We start from the raw sequence: 24537 nt of genomic DNA, 5'->3' as shown, positions 1-24537 counted from the left end.
CACGACCTTCAGGCCACGTTATCGAAATCCAGCCGATTGGCGCACACCTGATGACCGGCCCATCTGCTTCACGTGCTCTCGGATTGGACACATCGCCCGCCATTGCCGCAGCCGCTGGCCCACGTCCTATCACCCAAACACTTACAATCGCCCGGACCATGCACCATATGCCCCGTCGTTCCGTCCTGAGGCCTCAAGTGCTGAACGTCCTCCTAGGGAAAACCGGATCAGCCGCTCACCATCGCCCCAGCGCCGTCAGTCCCGCTCGCCCCCAACATCGCCGCTCTCGGTCTCCCTTTGGCCGCCTCTCGGAAAACTAGCCAGTGCAGCCCCGGGGGTGACGCTGCATTACGACCCGGCCTGAAAATCCTCTGATTGTCCCTTATACCCGATGCAACCTTCTTGAAGTTCTGGTTGATGGTGTGGCAGTTACCGCTCTTGTTGATACCGGCGCACAAATTTCTGTAATGAGCTCGAGCCTGTCAGCCTTTCCGCCCCTACCCGACGGCGACTACGTTGCCTGCCCTATTCCTGAGGTCGCCATGACACGCAACGTCGCGCTACCCTATACGGTGGTGACAGTTAGAAACAACGGCACCGCCTTTCCCATCCTCAATTTTGGCCTACTCGACGCAAGTTCTTCCTCGCGGCATATCACTCGCTCATCTGACCCCATTGGCCGGCCACACGGTTTCTGCCTTGACCACAGAACCTCCACCTGATGTTTCACCGCCGTCATCGCAGTCAGGTTCGTCCTGCGACCACTTCGCCCGCATGATATCAGGAGACCTCGCTCCGGCACAGTCCGCTGCCCTTCGCCGCGTGCTGGTTTCCTACCAGGATATCTTTGACTTTGGCGACCGTCCTTTGGGCCAGACTTCCGTCGTCACCCACCGCATTCATACTGGCGATGCGAGTCCTATTCACCGACGGCCTTACCGTGTGTCAGCTCCGGAGCGTGCTGTCATCCAACAGGAAGTGGAGAAAATGCTGGGCAAAGGCATAATTGAACCCTCATGCAGTCCTTGGGCCTCTCCCGTCGTACTCGTGAAAAAGAAGGACAATAGCTGGAGATTCTTTGTAGACTACCGCCACCTTAACCAGATTACCAAGAAGGATGTGTATCCTCTCCCGCGTATTGAGGAGGTGTTGGCACAGCGGGTGAACGGGAATGCCGGCTGCCACGTAAGCCTGTACCGCTATGGTACATTACTCGCAGCGCTAAACTCGAACGACCGGTCAACGCCGTTCAAGTGCACATAAATGCTTTCGCATTCAAAACTCATAAGTACTCACGTGTCGTAGGACTTTAATGGGTTAATTGCCGCAGGCGCGTTTTGCAAGCCCGCAGGCAGCTGAAATCAGCAGCAGCAAAGCGCCGCAGTGGGTTTTATTGCGATAGCAATTATATGGACACTCCAAAGCGGATTTCTGCCATCGGCGTTGTCGTCGCCGTTGCCGTCGCCGTTGCCGTGAGGTTCCATATGACGTCAACGGCGATGAAACCGTCGCCGTGCTCCTGACGCTGTATGTGCGAGTGAAAGGGCGCGAGGGACACGTGCTTTCACGGGGAGCGAACTCACGTCGGAAAGCAAACGCGCGTTATATGCCGTGCTCCCTGAAGGGCTGCTCTCTTTCCTCCGTTACAATCACCACATATAGAAAGCAAACGCGACTTCTTCCATGGGAGGGAGGGAGGGGAGGCGACGTTTAGCTGCGGCACCAAATGCGTATTTATATAAAAACGTTGCGAGGCGAGAAGGTAGGTAAGATTTCTGACGCTGCTCGACGAGTGTCCCTTTCTGATCTCGTCGAAAACCTCCGAGCCGCCCCCAGAGGCACCGGCAACAGTCACCAACGCCACGCGCGTTCAGTGCGAACGCGGATAAAACGCCGACGGCGTCGACAACAGTTCTGCGCGTTGCTGGTGCTGCTGCATTTCCTAGTTTATACAGCTGATAAAACTACTATCCTTACTCCGTATAGCTCTCTACTAATTTGCTGTCGCAATTAATGCTTCGCCTTTCGGGTCAAACTGCCACAATTTTTTTTTCAATGTGCGCCACCGACAACCTAGATGTAGCGCCGAGATGTTAGTGGCACATGCCCACTATGGGGGATTGGTCAATTGATACTAACGCGCGCGGCGATGGTGCTGCCCCGTACACCTAGAGGTCGCGAGAAATATATGTATGATGCATACCCACTCGGGGGCACTGGGCAAGGAACGAACTGCTTAAAAATATGTTTAGTCAAATCTAAAGAAGCGTTAATAATAATGCAACTTTCTTCTTCACCGCAGTGTCGTGAAACAAGATATACACTCAGCAAAAGAGACTTTTGGATATTCTGTATCGTAATCTAGGGTTGGATTTATGTGCTGCTGTTATACTTTCATTAGAAGCATCGGTGAGAGGAACCTTTCTCGTGCGGCGTAAATATTACCTCTGCGGAAGAAAATTATTTCCTGAATAATGTTCTTCTTTATTCATGCTCTATTGTATTTACACGAATCATCAAAATATCCATCCTCCATCAAAATATTCAACTTTATCTTATTTAAATACCAAATTATCAATTAAAAACAATAATTACTCATATCAATCTCTCAGAAATGCTGTTTAGATCAATCAACCTTTCCGTTAAGATAAATTAGTGTTATCAAGTTTTTAATGTTCCTTCTCGTTTATGCAAGCCCCACTACTCAAGTAGGCATTATTTCTTTTTTTTTTGATTTGTCATGGTTTCCTTTCATAATTTCATCTTTATTTTTGTTATAACCACAACGCTGTTATTGGCCTATCTCTCACAGTATGTTCGTGTGATTGTTGAAGAAATGATGAACATCATGTTCATCATTTACGCGCGCTGCAGAAAAATTGCACACAGCAGAGAGAGGACGACAAAGAAGAAGAACAGCCGACGAGAATGGCAGCCTCGCCGTCTTCTCCGCGTCCGGCCGCATCCCCGGCGGCGTCGCCAGTTGCCTCTCTTGGCCGAACGGCCTACGGATCTCCCAGTAGCCCCGGTCAGCGTTCGCCTCTCAGTTCACCGAGCTATGGCCGAACGCAGGCGGCCACGCCTACTCGCGTGGGCGTGGAGTCGCCGGAACTGCACATCAACGACCATGGTCCCGTGACGCTGTTCTCCTCGCTGATGGCCGGATGGATGAGCTCAGTGAGCATGGGCACCTCCATAGGCTACTCGCTGCCTGCTGGCCAAAGCCTCAGTCACGATAGGAGCAACATTACCAGAAGCGGTGACCAGCAACTCTTTTGGTACGGCTGCTTTGAAGTGGCAGGGTAAACGCATACATATTGTGGCTGTGCCCACCCTCTAAAAACGGTGACGTAGATTATAAGTGCGTATTTTCGCAATTTTTATGCGTACAAATAGAGGTTACATCGAAATAAAATTCAGAAATTACATTGTTTCAGTAATCATACTTAACCACAGATATTGCAATACTGGAACATTAGCCGATGAGTTCGCAATTGATATCCACTTGAAACGAATTCTCATGCTAACAGTCTCGAGATGTTAACTTTCAAAGTGTGCGACGAAATACCTTGGTGTTCCAGTTATCTTTGTGGTTCAATGCATAAACCAGCGTTTTATTTAAAGAGTATAGGTAGAACAACAGTGCATTTTCCAGTGCCAACCAGTGCCATTTTCAGAATTCATTCGAAGTCGACATGCCTTGCAAGTTCCCTTGCAAGAAGTTGTAAAGTGCAATATGTGCTGTAAAATAATTAGTGAATGACGTGAATAGTGATTTTTTAATTAGTAAACTACACATTTGATTGCTCGTGGAAGTAATGTCTGCCTCATCGAGAAATTTAGTTCTAGCATTAAAATTGCGCAGCCTGTCACAGGTGATTTCTACAAATTTGGGGCAGCTAAGAAAAAAAAGCACAGAATATATATTACTTGGTTTCGAAAGGGCGTCGCTACGGCTCTCAGCTTTATTTGAAGTGAAATACGCGCGTTGGGGTACCTGTTCAGGAGGTGGTCCCATAGCACATTGCTGAACGTGGACCTCCTGTTAGAAATTAAGGGGAGATAAATACAAAAATGGCATCAAAATAGCATTAAGCAATTAGTTGTAAGAATGGAAACACAGCGAATATACGTAATATACACCATAAGGATAAACAAAGAGTGAATAATGTAAAGGGCGCACAAAAAAGAAAAATGAAAAAAAAGAACGACAACAACATAGCAATGCAGATTAGTTACACAAGGTTTAAGAGAGAAGAATAAATGAAACAAGCTCAGTATTCGGTGGTATGACATTCCTAAACTGAACAGCCGCAAAAGTAACCGTATGTTTGCCGTAGTTAGTGCGTGCGTATGGTATTAAAAGTTGTTGAATAAATGTGATTTTTGCAATACATCCACTGCTATGGCACCTTTAGAGGCTTGAAAATAATAATTGTTTTGAATTGTGGTCGCTTTTCACGGGTTTCCCTCGTCACTTTTTGTCCTTTTTGTTGCTTGAAGCTCACACAACAGTTCAAAAGCGCAGTTAGGCAAAAATACGAGGAAAACGTCTTCGGGCGATTTTGACGCCATTCAATAAAGGTAACTGATATAGCGACAGGAGAAAAATAATGAAAACCAAGGGGCTTGATTTTACGGCGAAGCTGTTAGCCTTTTGGTGGTTGCCATTTTTCATGACTGTCCGTTAGCAGAATTTGTCATCATCCACAATGACTCATACCCCCTCCCCCCTAAGTATGCGAAAATGCAATGACTCATCCCTCTCATAAGGCAGAGGTGACAAGCGCTCATCAAAGTGAAGCGAATAGTGCAGACATTCATTGGAATCACACATACAACGTCAAGAACCAAGCTCAAATTAGCATACGAACCATTATTTGAGATACTCCCTCATCAGTCATAGTGGTGGTTTTGCAACAGCTTCGCAGGACATCCGCTTTCGCAGGGCCAGGATGACGAGTCAATTTTTCAGGCGAAGGTTGTATACGCTAGCCTGCGCCAGCGATGTCGCGCTAAAAAAAGTTGTAAACATTCGCTTACTAACTAAATAGACAAGCACGGTGTCACGCGCTCACAGGTAAACATGAACACATATCGCTCCATGGCCGATGAAACTCGCTGTGAAAACGCCGAAGTGAGAAAACACGCCAGCAGCAGCGGGTAAATTGATCTTCGAGTTGTCTCTCGTCTTCTTCAACGCGAACGTCGAACGCACAGCGTATACGAAGTTACCGGCACTCGGCGCATGCACTTTGTGCCCATCGCAGATCGCTTTGAAGATGAGGCCCGCATTTCGCCCACATTGCAGATTGCTTTCAAGATACGGCACCCGTGCGGCCGCGCTGTGAGCAGCAGCCGACGGGCAGAGCGCCCCCCTCCCTCTCCCTCACCTCGCCCCCGCGCCTCGCGCGCGAAAGACCGCGTGCTGCCGGTCTGCCTTCTTCGCTCGCGTGCGCTGCATTGAGCCGCGATTGCCGGTTCACCCTCGAACGCTTTCAGTCGCACACACAGCGTACGGCGACGATTTTTTCGCTGTTGGACTTCATACGGAATCTCACGACGACGGCGACGCCGACGACAAAAATGAGCTTGGAGTGTCCATATAATTGCTATCGCAATAAATACCAGCTAATCTCAGAACTGCCCAAATGGTCGGGTCGCCCTCGTGTACCTGCTCCCGCGTTCGTCGCGCTCGTTTGCTTCCACAGCTGACTGAATTGCCGATAATCATTCCAGCGTAGAATTTCACTTCTCTTCTGTCGTCGCAATGGGGAGGCCTTGTTTACGGGGGTATGAACCATTGCTTAACGGGATATGGGTGCAATGGACAAATTTAATTTTGAAGGAATGTCATGGAAATACATCCAGAATGCCCGCGCTTGGGAAAGGGCTCGTCGTTGACGTGCCGATTCTAGTGCGAGGGCTTCTGAAGCCCATGCGAAACGTCAGCGAAGAGCCGCGGACCCCGAGTTGAGGGAGCGCGATATTGAGACCAAACGTCAGCGTCGTCTTGCCCTCCAGGAATCCGACAACGGTTGTGCCCGCCTCGGCAAAGCTAGCGCCAACTTCCCCTGGTGCGACGCCCAGGTTTCAACGCGAGTTCCTGAACCGGAACTTTAGAGCCATCTGCAGTGCGTATGACCGGTTGTGAGTCGAGCACAACGTGGTACTCGTCAGTGCAATTTGTTCGGAGGAACACCAAAGAAACACACGACAAGCTTCGTTTACCCCAATTTCCTCGACAGTGGAAGGGCCACTAATTTTTTATTTATTTCCTACGATGTGTATCTAAATGATATATGACGTGCTAGCAGTTTCTGCACATGTTCTAAAGCGGAAACGGATGTATTCTAATTCGCCCAACTGTAATAGAACCATATGTGTCTTTGAGCGAGCATTTGCAATAGTCTAGATGCTGTATACCTGCTGATTTTAAGTTAAAACCAATGCAATCACGACGGACTGATGGCGCGCTTTTGTGATGAACCAGGCGTTCATAAGCGAGTGTTGTCACGAAAGGCCGTCTACATGCCAGACATGAGGTTCTGTTCTAGGTTGGAGCAACCTTATAGTTTTATTTTCAGTTTTATTCTACTGTAACAGTCTCCATGACATCTCAAAAATCCGTAATTGCCCTTTTCGCTTCTCTTAGGAAAAGCCAAAGTTTGCAAGCAGTGTACCCTCACTGCAGTCGTCGTACCTGTATTCACCTGTTTATATATGTTTGCTTGGAAGGCGTAGGAAGAGGCGCTTAATTGGAACCCGCAATTCGTTCGTGCCTCAGAGGCTTCCCTTTCAGAGCAATTCGCCGCTAATGCAAACACACAAACGAGATATTATTTAAACCTGCCAATTAAAATGTTAGAACATTAGCCAGAACTCTCCTAGAATAGGCTCGTTAACCCCTCTAACATGAACACCGTGTTATATAGAAAAATGGCAGAGAAACAGGCCAAGATCGCATGCTCCATGTAGTCATGCGTAGTCATAATTGTTACTGTGCATCCTTCCCCAAATTATATATGCCGCACATGAAATGGCTATAGACGTTTTCATGCGCTGTGTGTATATTGATACAGCCTGTGGAACTGTGACGTTGCACTTTCTGTTGGCTAATCTCTACAGAATTTCCGAAAGCATTCCACTAAGAAATTCTATTGACTGAAGGTCATCGACACCTACTCTAACGGATACCGATGCGTTGCAGGTTCATATATAAAAACCCATGAATCTGCATGGAGAAAACATTTACAGACAAACATAAAATTATCTGACAGTGTATATAGACATTACATAGCCTGAAGCCAAGCGCACAAGAACTCATAAGATACAGACCACGAAATATGTATGGTTCAAGTTTCCGCCCCGGCGTGGGAAGAAACGTTTGGGGAGTAAATGTTTAGTCCCTGGTCGAAAAGAGAGCAACGGCAGGACGAACGGCAACAGTTACTCCCCAAGCATTTTGCTGTTTTCGTCCGTGTCGTAGATTGGTGCGCCGAAAACCGTATTGTATATAAATCGCGAACATTTTGAAGTTCGTGCACTGTCTATTGAACTACATGCAAAGCAGCACTTTGTCTCTTCGTGAGAAAATTGTGTGAAATTTAAAATATGGAGTGTGAAGAAACATGCAAGTCATGTGCAAGCCATAAGTGAACCAAATCCATTAGACGCGCAAGTCATTGATGGACTGCCACATGTTCTTGGTCAATAGTACCCGAGTTCCAACCGTTCCAAGGCGATTACGAAATTAAGTGAAGCGATATGTGGCTCAAACTGGGCACGCTAAGTGACAGATAAGTTCGCCTTCTCTGTCGTCTTGCGTGCCCCGTACACGCTCGCTACACGTATGTGTACATTGTGTAATGTCTCATCGCGTAATCGGGCAACTTTCTTTATGCAGTCGCATGGTTGCAAGTACACACAGCGTTAGACTCTCCCCGCATAGCATACACAAAATTCCCAGTCTCTTGCACTGCCACACCTGCGTTTCGATCCATAACCTTGCCTCAGTATCCTGTATGGTTAAGCGAGCTGCCGTGGTATAGTGGGTAGGATACCCGACTTGTGAGCTGGAGGGCGTGAGTACGGATCCTGCTTTAGAAGCGCCTTTTTTGTCTCCTCAATAGCTTTTTTTTTCTTATCAGTGTGTAAATGGCTAATTTCGTCAATTCCATCCTTGCGGAGCATCAGAAAAAATGACCGTTACTCCCTTGAGGGGCATCGGAAAAGAGCTACCTGTTAGTCCCCTTGATGGAGTAACCGCATAGGGAGTAACAGTTCATCCCCTCGCAGTTACTCCCCAAAAGGACGAATGGTTGTGGCAGGTCAATTACTCCCCAAAAGGACTAACCTCGATACCCCATTTCGTCCTTTTTTTCTTTCAGTATACTGAATATTGTTCGTAGCATTTGTGCAAAGCGTGAATAACACTTGTCTAGAATAGTCAATCGGACTATTGAGCGCCACCTGATGTTAAGATACGTAGATGTTCTGTGTAAATATATTTTTTTTCAAAATGTCTTTATTATTTTTATTTCTATTCCGCATGCTCTTGAAAATTGTCACTTTAGTCAGACTGGGTATATATAATATGTGTGTAATTTCCCTCCAAAAATAAACTGAGTTGCGAGTCAGCGCCCTTTGCCTTATTGTCCTCGTTTCATGTGTGCGCTGCAGTTTCAAGATGAGTCAATCGGACGATTTGCTCCTTTTCTTTGCGGAAAGCAATGTACATGCCGACGGCACAGTAAGACCGCGCATGGTCATGCCACATGCTCGGCCCATATGCTGTAGAACAAACAGATGTGCAAGCCTGTGGCTACCGTCAGGTAGCTCATGCGGTCACAGCGCATACCGCTTGCAGACAGTCACTCGACTACTGCATATAAACGTGATTCACGATGTACTATAGTCATCATCAATCTTCTCTATCCGAGGAGGTGCCGTGATTCTTTCGAATCATGAATTATTGACGAGCGAGCAATCGGATGATTAGTGTAATGTATACCCATTCCCAACAATATACAACTCTCTTGACCTTCAGGTTCGACTCACTGCTTCCGTTAGCGGCCGTGTTCGGATCAATGTGGGGTTGCTGCCTGGCGTTCTGGCTGGGCCGCCGCTGGACGATGGTGATTGGTTCCATGGGCTCGCTGTGTGCATGGATAGCCCTCGGTTCGACCTCCACCAACACATGGAACCTCTACACGACAAGGTTCCTGGTGGGTTTAGCCACCGGTGTCGTCTCGCTCATCGCACCTGCGTACATCGCAGAAATCGCCAGCGCCAAGGACAGGGGCAAGCAGGTATGTTTATTGTCAACGAGAGACTGCAGCGCTCTAGGATAGGGATAAGGAAGTCGACAAACGAAGAGTCCTGGCAGAAAGAAGGCAGCAAATGAGTCTGAAGAAGCCAATCAAAACAATGTACAGCGTTCAACGATTCAAACACGATGGACACCCTGAATGGTGGACGTTACTTTTTCTGCCACCTATTACCTCTGGGTGATCACTGGAGGCTAAATACAGTCACGAAGCATATCACAATGACTTATGGCTTCACGGTATATCCCCATGTACCAGCTTGGTGGCACCAGCGTTCGCCAGTGGTGCAACAAATCATCGGCCGCCACGCAAGTCAATTATCGCGTTTGAATCACTGAGCAACGAAAGAGCTTTATCACTTAAGAGAATGGCAAGCTAACTATACTCATATAAAAAGGTCACGTCAGTCACTTCGCAAAAGCTAGCCACTGCTTCTCACAAAGTTAAAAGGGGTTCTAGTGAGGGCAGTTAGTAAAGTCTGCAGTAATTGCAGTTACTACCCAAAGGAGGTGGTGCATACGACTAGCTCACGTATTCCGTTTACGAACCATATATAATCATGACACCTTAATCATACATGTTTTCGTATTAGATTTCTGCCTGTTGAAAATGAAGATGGGGTTCCGTTTGACCTGATTATGCTGCTGGGACTCCTCAGCAGCTACTGATTTTGCATGGCAGTTCAGGACGTTAACATAGACTTGATCTCGACAGGGCTTCAAGTATCAATGGAGTCATCAATAGAATTCAATAGAAATAATCGATAAAATAATAGCAGATTATCCGTTTCAAAACAAAGAGCCGGAACGGCTCCCAAGACTCGAAGCATTGCGAAGCTTCCATGAATTTTAGTAAGGGCATCTAGAACCAGTTTATGGAGTGACCCAGAGTGAGAATTTGCTGGGCTTGAATTGTGCACCGTGATAATTAAAAAGCTACCGCAGCCTCATGGTTACATAATCTCTACATAACCATTATCTACACAACAGTTACAATATTATTATCTCTACGTATACATCAATCTTCCTATTAGGTAGATGACAACTACAGTTGAATTTGTCATTTAGTTTTCACCACGTAATGGTAACAGCGGGAACTGTTTGTACGATTTGGTTGTATTCCGTTAGGGCAAGTTTTAAGGACCAATACGGCTTCATTTATTATAGTATAACTGAGCTTTCAGTAGCAGACACTGGCTAGAGACGTCGGTAAATAAATCAATGTATCTACCAAATTACCGAAGGGTCTAGCAAATGAGCCGCAACGCTCTGAGTTTGGACTACGTTTTGGATTAGTAAAACGATGACAGACGGGTGGAAAGTCAAGGTAGTCGCAGTTATCTAGACGTGAAACTACCCGAGTGTAAGACAGGTTATTGTTACTGGCAGAAATGAGATAGGAACGGCCATTTAAACGTGGGCGAATGAGCTTGACAGCGCCATTTGTTTCGTGGTAGAGCTTTATATGCTGTAGATTGGTGAAGTAATCATAAGCGAGGAATCTCTGGCCAGAAAATAATGGCGGAGGACGCAGATTATGACGGCACTGCTTTATTACAGTAAATAGAACGGGAGTGAGAGCAGCCACACATCTTCTTTCTGGGGTTTTACGTGCCAAAACCAGTTCTGATTATGAGACACGCCGTAGTGGAGGGCTCCGGATTACTTTTGACCACCTGGGGTTCCTTAACGTGCACTACAACGCAAGCACACGGGCGTTTTTACATTTCGCCTCCATCGATCAAAATGCGGCCGCCGCAGCCGGGATTCGATCCCGCGATATCGTGCTCAGCAGCGCCTTAGATGACTAAGCCACCACGGCGGGTAGAGCAGCCACACAAAGCCGCACATACGTCACATATGCCAACAGCACATAGCGTGCTGCCATGGGCGAATTCTTCGCGACGAAGGTCTATGGCTTGACTCATGCAGTGTAAACGGTGCAAACCACAAGTAGAGCTCTGAAGATTGACGCCTGTCGTCATGTCTACTACATATGTGTATGTCATTAATTGACGCCCCTCTTCTATTAGCTTTGAAAGAGTCACGCAGTCTACATAAACGTTCAATAAACGGCGGCACATGGAAAGGATCAGCACAGAACTTTTGGATGATATGGCCGACGTGGCATAAACATTGCAAGATGTATCATTCAGTTCTCAAAGTGGACCTCGTTGGAATATTTCAAGGTAAAGAGTTCGTTCAGAGATGGGTAGCGATGGCGTAACGGGGAGCTAGATCGACGGCATGGCAGGGGAGTGGACTTGAATATGATGTGCGTAACAGATTTGGGCAGCTCATTGCGGACACGAATGTCGTTCATCTTGGTAAGATTACTTCTGTGGCGATCGTTGTAATCGGGACAGCAATTACGGCAATTACAAGATATGCGGCAACCTAATACAAATAGGACGGCTAGTGCCTCCCACTGGGCTGGATGTAGTTGTAGTCAAACCCTGATGAGCTTTCTGTAGCAGACACTGGCTAGAGACGTCAGTAAATAAATGAATGTGCCTACCAAATTACCGAAGTGTCTGGAAAATGAGCCGGAATTCTCTGAGTTTGGACTACGTTTCGGATCAATAAAACGACGACAGACGGATGGAAAGTCAAGGTTGGTGAAATAGTGTTGCTGGTGAAATCGAATTGAAATGAGGCCTACTAGGATCCCTTCAGCCAGACTTGACGTCCATGTTGACCAGGTCCAAGTTAAAGGTGTCCTAATCTAGTGACATGAGCTGGAATTATTCGACACAATGCGCGGACAGCATCTCGTGACATGACCTAGATCTGGTGAAACACAGTCCTGGTGGGGCTTAGATTGCAAATAGCTGGTGAGCAGATGGCGGTCGTCGAGCAATGATTTTGCAGAAGTGTTACTAAACACTAGAAATCTCCGTGGAATGCGATTACTCCCTATTTACTGAAAGCATCAGAATTACTTAATGTAGTTCATGGTCAAGTAATCCTTGAGAGATCATTACCGACGTCTTAGAGCACATGCCTAACTGTTTGATTGTAGCACATTTTAGTCCTTGAGGCAAACGAATAACACAAACTATTAAGATAACTTTAAACATGAACAATCAAGAACCCATAAGAGCACCTTTAACATGTAATTACACGGGAGTACGACGTGCAATCAATCTATAACCGGTTTCTAAGCATGATGTATCATAGACACGTTTTGAAAGGTAAGTTGAGCCGGTGTCACATATGCAGGCGAACATGGATACGTCATCAAAGAATAGTATTACGATATCCTCGAAAGATGTTCAAGAGACGAGCCGCCGCGAGAAAGACGATGAAGTGTGTCTGTACTCTTGGTGCGAGCGAGTGTGGGCCTGGCTGTCTGGCTCCAGTGTAAATAGCCTGTAAATAGTCTCTTAATTTCGTCTGTGTCCTTCCACACGTAACATTCAGGTGGAGGTGCTGGGTAGTAGGAGGCGGTAATTTTATGCTGTATTGAGCAGGCACGCATGATGTCGTCAATGGCTTTAGACAAGAACGTACGGCCACGGCCGGTGAGCATTTGACGCGGAGCACCATGCATCAAAATGATATCGTGTAGGAGGAAGCCCACGACGTCAGTAGCGCAACTGGTCGGAAGAGCGCGTGTTACGGCGTAGCGGGTCGCGTAGTCCGCAGCGACGGCAACCCACTTGTTTCCTCATGTAGATTCCGGAAAGGAACCGAGAAGGTCTAAGCCAACACGATGGAAGGGCTCGGCAGGGATGTCGAGTGGCTGCAGGTAACCAGCGGGGAGCTGGGAAGGCTTCTTGCGTCGTTGGCAAAGTTCACAAGCGGCGACGTAACGGCGTACGGAACGGGCAAGGCCCGGCCAGAAAAAACGGCGACGTACTCGGTCATAGGTTCGAGATACGCTGAGGTGTCCTGCCGTTGGTGCGTCGTGAAGCTCTTCTAGAACGTTTGAGCGGAGGTGTTTAGATACTACAAGTAGGAACTCAGAGCCGTCCGGATGAAGGTTACGACAGTACAGAGTACCGTCGCGGAGGACGAAGAGACGTAGAGTAGCATCGGCCGGAGAGTGTTCCAAACGGTCGATGAGTGCTCTGATGTAGGCATCACGACGTTGCTCGTCGGCGAAATGAAGGAGCTGGGATACTGAGAAAACGCAAGCAGCACTGTCAGTATTGCAGGAGTCAGAGTCATCAACAGGGTAATGCGACAAGTTGTCAGCGTCTTGGTGCAGGCGGCCAGACTTGTAGACCACGGATCAAGAAAACTCTTGTAGCCTCAAAGCCCATCGACCAAGCCGGCCTGTAGGATCTTTTAGCGATGAGAGCCAGCAGAGGGCATGATGGTCAGTGACTACGGAGAAAGGACGACCGTAAACGTAAGGACGGAACTTCGCAACTGCCCAGACAAAAGCAAGGCATTCCCTTTCCGTAATGGAATAGTTGCGCTCCGATAGTGATAAGAGGCGGCTTGCGTAAGCAATAACGCGATCCTGGCCACGCTGACGCTGGGCTAAGCGGCACCTACACCATGACCGCTGGCATCTGTACGCAATTCTGTAGGGGCATCAGGGTCGAAGTGGGCGAGAATGGGTGGTGAGGTGAGAAGGACGATACGACAGAAGGCGGTGGCTTCTGAAGTACCCTACGAAAATTGTACGCCTTTCTTCAGAAGATTAGTGAGGGGTCTAGCAATTGCCGCGAAATCTTGAACAAAACGACGGAAGTAATAGCATAGCCCAACAAAAGTGCGAACGTCTGCGGCTTTCTTAGGAACCGGAAAATGTCGGACGGCGCGAGTTTTGTCGGGATCAGGCTGCACTCCGGAAGCGTCGATGAGATGGCCCAGAACCGTAATTTGGCGGCGGCCAAAACGACATTTGGACAAGTTGAGTTGCAGCTTCGCCTTTCGAAATACATCAAGTATAGTTGTTAGACGCTCAAGGTGAGAGTCGAACGTTGGCGTGAAGACGATGACGTCGTCGAGGTAACAGACACGTAGACCATTTAAAACCTTGGAGCAAGGAGTCCATCATACGCTCAAAGGTGGCAGGGGCATTGTATAACCCAAACGGCATTACTTTAAATTGGTATAGGTCATCAGGTGTTATGAACGCGGTTTTTTCTCTGTCCATATTGTCAACAGCAATCTGCCAGCATCCAGAGCGAAGATCAATAGAAGATAAAGAGCTGGAACCGTGAAGGGAGCCAAGGGCATCGTCGATACGTGGGAGCGGGTAGACGTCCTTCGTAGTAATTTTGTTCAAATGATGGTAGTCTACACAGAAGCGCCATGTGCCGTTATTGTCGTTTTTGACCTTGGAGCGGCTAACTTTGCGCGAGCTGTGCGGCGTGCACCAATGTGAGCTAAATTTTAGGTAGGTTCGAGCTCGTTTATTTTATTTATTTAGAAAATACTGCAGGTCTTGTGAAGCCATGGTAGAAATGGAAGGATGAAGTAATACGTGCTGAAATGTACCCAAGGAACATTGGAATACGCATAAAGCAATAAAGAAACAATAGCTATACGGTAAACGCAACGCGCGAATGCGCAGTAACTGTAAAATGAAAATGACAAAGATGCAGCGTCCGAGCAATTTACAAAGCCGGGTGCAGATAATAACTTTGTAGACATGCTATTCAGTCGACTTTTCCCGATGCGGATTAAATTAGACCAATGCCGTGTCTTTCAAGTAAACTATCACCTTCAACGGTAATATGATGAAATCAAGAATATAGCAGAAACCCGTCTGGTCGGGAGGAGACATTGCAAGTATTTGAATGTTGGAAGCCGACCATAAAAGGCAGAAATAAAAAGACGTTTCAGCTCCGGTGGGGGAGCCGGAACATCTCTTTATGTCTAATTAGTATGGTTAGCGTCCAACCCTCGATGACTCACAGCATCATGATGACGCTCCATACATTTTTCACGGACGTTTTCCCGCATCTTAGGTCGTTCTTCGACGTCAGTAGCATCACAGCTGTAAAATGTACCATGATAGCAAAAGAAATAAAGCGTGACCAATGACATTCTATTGACAGTAACTTAGCAGCGTCTTTATCCGTCGCATTTTTCAGAGCTGAGACGAAATCTGCCACACAGTTCTGACTTACGCTGAGAGGTCGAACAGAATGCTGACCTCCACCAAAATATCAGAAATATTGTGTAACGCTTGGAGAAAGAATATTAACTTAAGGGATCCCCAGTACAGTGTTGAAGTGTGGTGGTGACAGCTAGCAAAAAACACTGCAAAAACAACTGCCGCTTCACTTCTTTGTCAATGCGTCCTGTAGCGCACCCACTTCTACAAAGATGCCCAAATGCAATGTGCTTTTCCTCTATTTTTTTGCAGAAACGCCAAATGTTATCGTGCAATATACGAAAAGCACCATTGCCACTGAGCCTGTCACCCATGAGAAAGAATGGCGATAAGCAGTATAGGCCAGTTACAACAAGTGCCGTATTTACTCCCGTCAAGCTCGTACATTCTTTCGCGGGAAATGCATCCTAAGTTGGGGCGTGCGGTAATTAGGCGAAAAAATTTTCACCAGTATTTTACAGGTGCTACATCATAAAAGAGAAGCAGTGGTTAATCGCGGTTGTCAAGTCGGTCACAATAAGCTCAAATAAACCATTACTTCCGAACTGCTGCTGCCACTATGATAATACCACGCGTTTTACAGAAGCAGGAACTTGCAAAGACATTTTATTTGAATGTACTAGCTCCACCTAGAGTAACTAGGAGAATAAATAAAGTGACTCTAGCCCGACTTATTCAGAAGTGGCGTCAACTCTGACGTCACTCATGGTGGCCTTATCGCTAGCCACGCCACTGCATCCGTAGTGTCATCGGGCTTCCGCTATCAACCAGCCGTGTAGCTTCCACAACGTCAAATGGTGAAGCGACGGGAAGAAAAACGATGCCGATGTTAAGTACCCACGCGCAACTCAAACTTACAACGCCAATAGTTTGCGTCACGTTCAACATATGGCGGCCGGTTGCCATTTGCTATCATCGTCACCCACCGAAACGTTGAGACCACAGTCGCTGCAGAAATTTTCTAGGGTTTGATAATTACTCGAGGAAGGAACTTAATTTTAACGCGATAGCGTTTAAGGTCCCGTGTCGCAGAAAATCCGGCGTCGCCTACCGGCATATGACCGCGGGCGGCGGAGAAAATCATCCTACCACATTGACCGCGCAGGCCCTCCACGTGGTGCAAGGTTTTGGGGAAGAAAAATGGAATTTCCCACAGTGAAATCTGTCATAAAAATGGTAAAGTACGACTTTACCATTCGGCGTCGGATTCGTCGTCGGATTGTTTACCAATCGGCGTCGGATTGTAATTTGAATGTACGAGAAAACCTAATTCTGCTACGAGGAAACTCAAACATTTCTACCAGACCAGCGCGCGTCAGGGAATAGCAAACAATGAATAAAATATTAAAAAAGTGCTAGCGCCTTCACATTTTAATATAAGACCACTTATATTGTCCCTGGAATAACGTCTTTCCAGCAATGCATTTCAGTTTAAAAGTGCAGCCGACTTTAAGGGGATCGGTGTAAGCTTGGTCGTCGTAAGCTGGCTTTCTCACGTTTAGTGTTCCAGTGAATGAAGCCTACTTGCCATATGCGAACGATGCGATGCGAACGCGTCCCGCTAACGCTATCGCGTTCTACTCTTAAAGGGGAAGCTTAAGCGTCCTACAAGTTTTAAATGGCTAATGAGGAGGGGTGGGAGCATACCACATACGGTATCTTTTTCTGCACTCTTTCCTTTCTAACGTTTCTCATGCATTATCTTGTTTATTCGCTGATTTTATCATTCACAGTGTGGGACGGTGCATACTGGAATAGCCGCGGGCGTGCTGTATACATACTTGGTGGGACGTTTCACGGACTGGTCGATGCTGGCCCTGTGGTGCGCAGTCCCATCGGCCTTGTCTGCGGTACTCGCCGTGTGGGCAGTTGAGTCTCCCCGCTGGCTTATGGAACAAGGCAAGCACGATGAGGCCCAGGCGGCATTGAGGCGACTACGCTTCATCACCTCTCAGGCAGATGGTGAGCTGCAGGTGAGTAAAGGTGATAGTGAGTTTCAATGTAAAAAAAAGCATAATGCAACAAATTGCGTGCTGTATTTCGCTGCTAGCACCAATGCAAGCACTAGAGGGAAGTCGTTTGGACAACATAGCGATGTATGATTAGTATTTAACAGTCAGATAACACCGTTAATGGAAAGGTATCTGTGTTTTATTTCAAGAAAAGCTTCCTTCCAACGTACGTGAATTAAAGCTTTTATTCCACAGATGTATCGCTAGATTTCCTTTACAGTAAAAATCGCATGCTCCAAGGATTTATGGATCCTAAGAAGGAGCTGCTAGAAAAGTGCGCGAATAAACGCATGTAAGCCTTGGACAAGCAAAGAACGTGTAGATAAAGCAGATGAACAAAAGCTCATTCATACAGGAAGCCGGGACAACGCGGATATTGATGTGATACTCACCGGAAATGAACCAATGCATCCTCGGTCCTGGCACCTATGAAACTGTCCAGATAGAGAATGGAAGCTGGCTATCGCTTATTAGCAAACAGGGTGTCCAAATTGCGTCAACTGCCAGTGAAATGCGGTAGTTTTGGACTCTGTCACACACAGCTGGGAGGTGTGTGACACGACGTTCCTGGCTTCCTGCTATTCGCTCATAACGCTACTATACAACACTGTTGCCATGAATCACGAACTTTTGAAGCAATGAATAAATCGACGAACTGTTCAATACACGTAAAAATACTGCATTACCGGTCAGGGCGATGTTGTACCTTTCATATATCACGTGCAGATCGCTCGCAGATATTTGAGAAAAGATTCTGCCATTGCTATCGACAACAGGACATCACAACTCAAAGTTCACGTTTGACCACGGTAGACTGTGAATGGTAGGTGCGGAGGCTAACTCAGAACATGGACAGCGCTAAACTCTAATTTATGCTCCAAGTTTGGCAGTAGCTCTCAATACGCAATCTTCTGAGCAGCAGCCACCTATACCGTGCAAGCCTCACACTGTCCCGCTGTTTGTTTCGTCTGTGCGCACGCGGCATCAACTTACATGCTGTTTTGCGTTTGTGCACGGACACAGATGTTGCATCGCGAAGTAGTAAATATACCGAGGCTTTAAGAACGCGATCATTTTCACACAAGAGATTTGTATGTAATTTTTTTTTTCATTTGAAAAGAGGTCAATTTTTTTTCCAGGCAGGGTAACTCACGTTCAACTGAACAAATATTACGAGAATACCGTGATTCATGTAGTTGTATATTTTGCGCGCTTGCGCAAGCTTGGAATCTGGCGTTGTGCAATTGATCACATGGTGGCACTCTGTTCCACACTCGCAAAACGTTTAACAATATCTGAGATGGGGATAGTTGGTATTCCACGACAAAACGTTTTTTTTTTTTTTGCGCTAGGAAACGGACGGTTGATTAATGTAAAAACTGTAAGACAACAAAAGCTCTATTCCAACGAAACTTTTATTACTCAGAACATAACTCAGCACAAGAATGCTGACTAGTGAACCAGAGGATAGTGGGAGCTGCACAAATGGCTGAGAGGCCACTGCTCATGCGTGAGTGTGCCATCAGTTACGTTTACGAGCAATTATTTGCGATATCTTGGCGTCGCGTGTGCCGATGATGGTTGATGCACAGATCCTGGCACGTTACGTACTTTTCCCCCAATTTTATATGTGAGCATGTTGACACTTTCTTTTTGGTATGTCCTTTGTGCACTTGTGTATCGCTTTCTTTATCTATGAATGACAAGGTATAAGGACAAATAATAAGTTGCGAGGTAGTGCTACTGCTTGCCCAACCCCTTTTGTATCCGGCATTCCTTGACATATAAAATGTTTCATTAAAAGTATAACAGCGCGACTTCTTGAACGAGGACCAAACCGAAAAACAGCCACGAACAAGCGCTTACTTACGATTAGCAGTTTTCATTGCTAACGAAAGATACTCGTATGGACATGTTGCGGATTGCAAGCGTAGAACGAAGGGATAAGCAAGACGAGCAGAACATATTGCAAGAGCAGCAGATGAACAAGCCGATGTCATCGCTCATGCATGATGATCAGCCGGCATGCGAAATCATTGCAACTGCCCAGAAGGTGCGTGAAGGCATACCATGTGTTTTCAAAGAATCTGTTAATTTATCGCAGAAAGGACTGTCGTTGTGTGGCGATGGCAAATCATGTTTTTATTGCTTTTTTTAACCTCTGCCCTATTCGCTTGTTGCTTCGTAGTTTGTACTTGGCAATATGTATATGCATTTCTGTTGCAATAAACACTCCAAGTTCAAAGTCAACACTTTTACTTGTCTGTTCGGTTTTCTTTTTGTTCAAGAAATTGCGTTTGATTGTTTTGAATTATGCAGAACTAACTACGCCATTCTTTGACGCTAAAAATTTGGTCGCGTATATTGCGCGATATCACTTGACAAAAGTGCGCCCAAGTGAAAACTCTGTCACTGTTTTTCCTTCTGTTTTATCGCCGCTCAAGATGCTTTCATTTACCTGACGATTTGTGCCGCAGGCGATCGAAGTCATCTATGTCAAGTCACCGACGCCCGTATGCCACTATATACTCGCCGTGATGATCATAGTGCTGCAGCAGTTTTCTGGCGTGAACATGATTATGCACTATGCCACAGGGCCCCTGCTCACCACCTCCACATCGACATCGCGGGACTTCTACATCATACTCGCCAGTGTGCAGGTGTGGAACACTGGAAGCGTGCTTCCCTGAACAACCCTGAGCTTACAATGTCCGGCTTTGGCGCTCTATTCGTGGGAGAGTGTTTGCGATTGGGGGTTGGTATACCGCCTCAGGATCCCCGTAGAACGTTAAGAAGATTGAGTATTTCAACTAATAATAATAATAACACTTTATTGGTGGCGTGTGTATAATACAATGAGCCTGCCAAACCGCAGTGGGCTTGAACGGCAGTGCCTGGCAGACGGTGACAGAGCAATCAGTAACACGTTATTAGCTTGTAGACAACAGTGAACAATGAAAAAAAAGAAAACAAGACAGGCTTCCGATCACGCATTAATTAATGTGTCTAAGAGCCTTTCTGAGATCACATTTCGCGTTCACGTCTTGTATGCTTTGGGGAAGTAAATTAAGCACTGCGGGGATATAACAATTACGGAGTCTTCGACCGTATCTCGTCGTACAGCGGGGTGTAACCTAAGGATTCTTTGGTCTCAGGCAACGAACAGGCACATAAGGAATTTTATACTGCATGGATTATCCAAAAATGCTTTAAGGCTACAGTTTCTAGCAGCAAATAATAGAAATCAGGTAAAGACAATGTTTTAAACACTCCAGATTTGGGGGGAGACATCATATGCAACATTCTTCAGAATACCACGAAGGACGGAATTGACCCGGTCTATCAAATGTGAGCGCCATGACAATATGTAGATATTCCATACCGGATTACACTGTAGCATAAGGCATGTACTACAAGCTTTCGGACAGACAATGTCTTGTAAAATTCAATATTATACAAAACACAAGACACTGCGCTTAGTTTTAGACAAATATGTGCGAAATGAGAATTCCAGGATAAATCACCGTCAAAGAAACACCAAGGTATTTAATTGAACGAACGTTTTGCACAGGGTCACACGAACAGGTATTGCAATGTGATGTGTGAAATATAATGGGGACGATAGGGTAACTTGCTTCACAGGGTATTGGAAACAGATTAGTTGTTTTTTGGACGCATTGATATCGACTACATTATACCGAAACCAATTCATCACTTATGTTGTTGCCATTTGTAAAGAAGAGATGACGTCAGTGTAACTTCGAGCGTATGAAACAAGGACAGTGTCATCAGCATACTGATATAATTTTACGTTCACAACATTAGATAAATCGTTGAAATATAAGTTAAATAATAACGGATTAAAATTGAACCTTGCGGGCCATCTTTAATTTCGGTCAGGTTGCTACGAAATTTTCTAATAGACACAAGTTGGTGCCTGCGAGATAAGAATTTTTTCAAAAGCCGCAAAAACGCACCCCGAAAGCTAGTATTTTGAAGGGCGGAGGCCTTACAGGACAGTACCATTTAAGCAGAACTGAGCTCGTCCAAGCAGGCTCAGAAGTTTACGGGATGGAGGTTCGGAAAAAAACCTCCGGCGTTAGCCCACTTTTCTCAAAGCCACTCCTATAATATCGCCCCATGTATAGGCCACATTTGAAATACAGGCAGCGTGTATAGCTTAGGAGCTATTCTGCTTTTTTTGAAACTGCGCATCGCGTAATCGTTTGACTTTGACCTTGCATTGGGAGGTACGTTAGAACAACGCCAGGAAATACGCAGACTCCAGAAAACAAAAGTCGGAGCACGGGCAAAGCCAATGGCGTAACATATAATTGCTGAATGAACTGTGATTTAAGTGTTCGAAGGGACAGGCTTGTGATTACAACAACACACGCACATACTCTCTCAGAGAGGTTATAGTACACATCACTGTTGGTTTGGCATAATAAGTGTAGCTGCTGTTCAGGTAACGGCACAGAATCAACGCTAACGGAAAATGTTTCTCTTCTATTCTATATTCGGTAATTTTCGCATGAGTTACGAGAACACTGGTAATGGAAGCGTTTACTTTCTAGCCACAGTGTTAAATGGATTTCCTGGTGAACGCAGGCCTCGCGTTTTCTTTAGATCAGCTATAAACAACATATTGAAGCTCTCAATCTGCACAGATCAAAAGGCGGCAAGACACTCATCTCAGCCTTCTTTCAGTTGCTTTATGGAAACAGGGGTTATATTTTCTTTCAGCAACCGTCAGAACACACGTGCTACTGTGTTGAAGTCATCGCTTTTTGTTTCTTTCGTAGTCGCGTTTCATTTATGCGGTTGTCCGTCGAAAATCTGCACTATTGGAAACGAACGATGTCATAGCGGAGCTTTAGGGATGCTTTTCTCCTTAGAGGATTTTGTTCGTCTATTTAAATGTGGTCGGAGAGTTCTGAATTCGGGTCGATCACGCTAAATTGTGCTCAGATCCAATTTGTCAGTGTAATTTGGCCAAGGCGAAGGAAACTTTCTTCAGACAACGCCCTTCACACGTTAAAAGTCCCCGAGATTACGCACTTTTGTTATTCTGCAAGGCATTTTACAACTGAAATGAGGTTTATTGATACAGACGTTGAACAGTTACGTTGGGCAGCGCTCTGAGCCGTAACTTCGGCGTCGTCTTTCGCGGAGCGATCACGATGCTGCTACTGTTGGTGATACGCATTATCTTCAGAGCATGTTGTTCGTCCTCTTCATCACAATCACTCCCGGGAGAAAAAGCAGACATCCTGGCGACTCAAACAGTAGTGATCACGAGCGGCTCACGGTAAAACGTAAGACAATCGACGTGAACCTTGTCAGGGGGGTGTCAGTGGTTCGATGAGGTAATTCACCGTAGACATGCGCTGGACAATACGATAAGGTCCATCGAAGTGAGGAAGAAGTTTTCAAGAGAGGCCAGGAGCATGCGCAAGTACTGATAGCCAGACGAGGTCACCGGGAGAGAAGGCAGGTTGCTCACAGGGAGCGTCATGGAGCCTTTTCTGGCGCTGTTGCTCAGCGGTGGTGAAGTGGCGCGCTAACTTGCGACACTCATCGGCATGACGTGCTGCAGTCGAAACGGGCACACACTCAGAAGCATCAGGCTGGTAGGGTAGCAGGGTGTCCACGGTATGGGATGGGTGACGGCTGTAGAGCAATAAGTAGGGAGGAAAGCCAATGGTAGTCTGGGTTGCAGTGTTGTAGGCGAACGTAACAAATGGTAGGATAAGGTCCCAATCTATGTGGTCAGATGCGACGTACATGGCCAGCCTGTCACCCAAGGTCCGGTTGAAACGTTCAGTGAGTCCATTCGTCAGGGAGTGGTAGGCGGCGGTTGTCCTATGAGTAACGTGGCACTGAGCCAGAAGAGCTTCGACAACCTCAGACAAAAAGACGCACCCTCTGTCGCTGAGAAGTTCATGAGGTGGGCCATGATGGAGGATGAAACAGCGCAACAGGAAGGAGGCGACGTCGCGCGTCGTGGCTGCAGGTAGTGCCGCAGTTTTAGCATATAGCGCGTAAGATGGTTGACGGCGACGATTATCCAGCGGTTACCGGCGGGTGTCATAGGAAGCGGACCATAGACATCAATGCTCACTCGATCAAATGCTCGGGCGGGACTGGGAAGGGGCTGCAAAGCTCCAGGCTGAACGGGAAGGCGCAGATTTCCGACGTTGGCAGTCCGTACATGAGCGAACGAATTTGCGGACGTATGCAAACATTCCTCGGCAGTAGTAGCGCTAACGAAGTCGTTCATATGTTTTGAAGACTCCAGCGTGGCCGCACTGCGAGTCAACGTGAAAGTATGCGCAGATAGTGGACCGCAGGCTGCGTGGTATGACGAGTAGCCATTTACGGCCGTCAGATGCGTAGTTTCCATCGCGTCCATCGTCGCGAACGGTGAAGTGAACAGCTTGGCGGCGGAGTGCGGGAGAAGGTGGCCGCGTGGGCGTGTCAAAAAGTACGTCGAGGAGGGCCGCTATCCAGGGGTCGTGGCGCTGCTCTGAAGCAATTCTGTCGATGGTGAGAGGCGAGAGGATGGGTGTTAGTGTTGACAGGCAACTAAGGTCGGTAGGCAGAGGAGACCGTGACAGAGCATCAGCATCTGAATGCTTGCGGCCAGAGCAGCAGACGGCGTTGATGTCGAACTCTTGAAGTCGCCCATCGGGCAAGGCGGCCACATGGGTCTTTCAAATTTGATAGCCAACGAAGTGCGTGATGATCTGTGACGACGTCAAATGGGCGGCCGTACAAGTAAGGGCGGAAGTTGCTAAGGGCCTATACGATGGCTAAGCATTCTTTTTCAGTTACAGGCAGTTGGTCTCCGCTTTGGTGAGGGCACGGCTGGCATAAGCAACAACGTATTCAGGATGCCCGGTTTTTCGTTGTGCTAGGACGGCGCCGAGACCTATTCCGCTGGCGTCTGTGTCGAAGCTGCAGGATCGAAGTGACGCAGAATAGGAGGTGAAGCGAGAAGACGTCGTAAAGTAGTGAACGCCTCGTCGCAGGCTGGAGACCATGATGACAGGTCGCCGGAGCTACCCGGAAGCTGTGTCAGAGGGCGTATTATAGACGCGAAGTTGCGAATAAAA

General features: G+C 46.8%; 1 protein-coding gene across 1 annotated transcript in view; it reads left to right on the top strand.

Moving 5' to 3' along the window:
- Positions 1–2928: 2928 nt before the first annotated feature.
- Positions 2929–24537, top strand: part of LOC119444750 (solute carrier family 2, facilitated glucose transporter member 8) — a 44962-nt gene continuing 23353 nt past the window's right edge. Inside the window, exons 1-4 of the mRNA XM_037709100.1 lie at positions 2929–3302; positions 9050–9311; positions 17141–17380; positions 19897–20079. Coding sequence (XP_037565028.1) covers positions 2929–3302; positions 9050–9311; positions 17141–17380; positions 19897–20079 — 1059 coding nt within the window. The remainder of the gene's footprint in view (positions 3303–9049; positions 9312–17140; positions 17381–19896; positions 20080–24537) is intronic.

This window comes from Dermacentor silvarum, chromosome 3, assembly GCF_013339745.2.
Source record: "Dermacentor silvarum isolate Dsil-2018 chromosome 3, BIME_Dsil_1.4, whole genome shotgun sequence".
Classification (NCBI taxonomy): domain Eukaryota; kingdom Metazoa; phylum Arthropoda; class Arachnida; order Ixodida; family Ixodidae; genus Dermacentor; species Dermacentor silvarum.
Note: the sequence above shows the minus strand (reverse complement) of the source record. Positions and strands in the feature narration are given on the sequence as shown.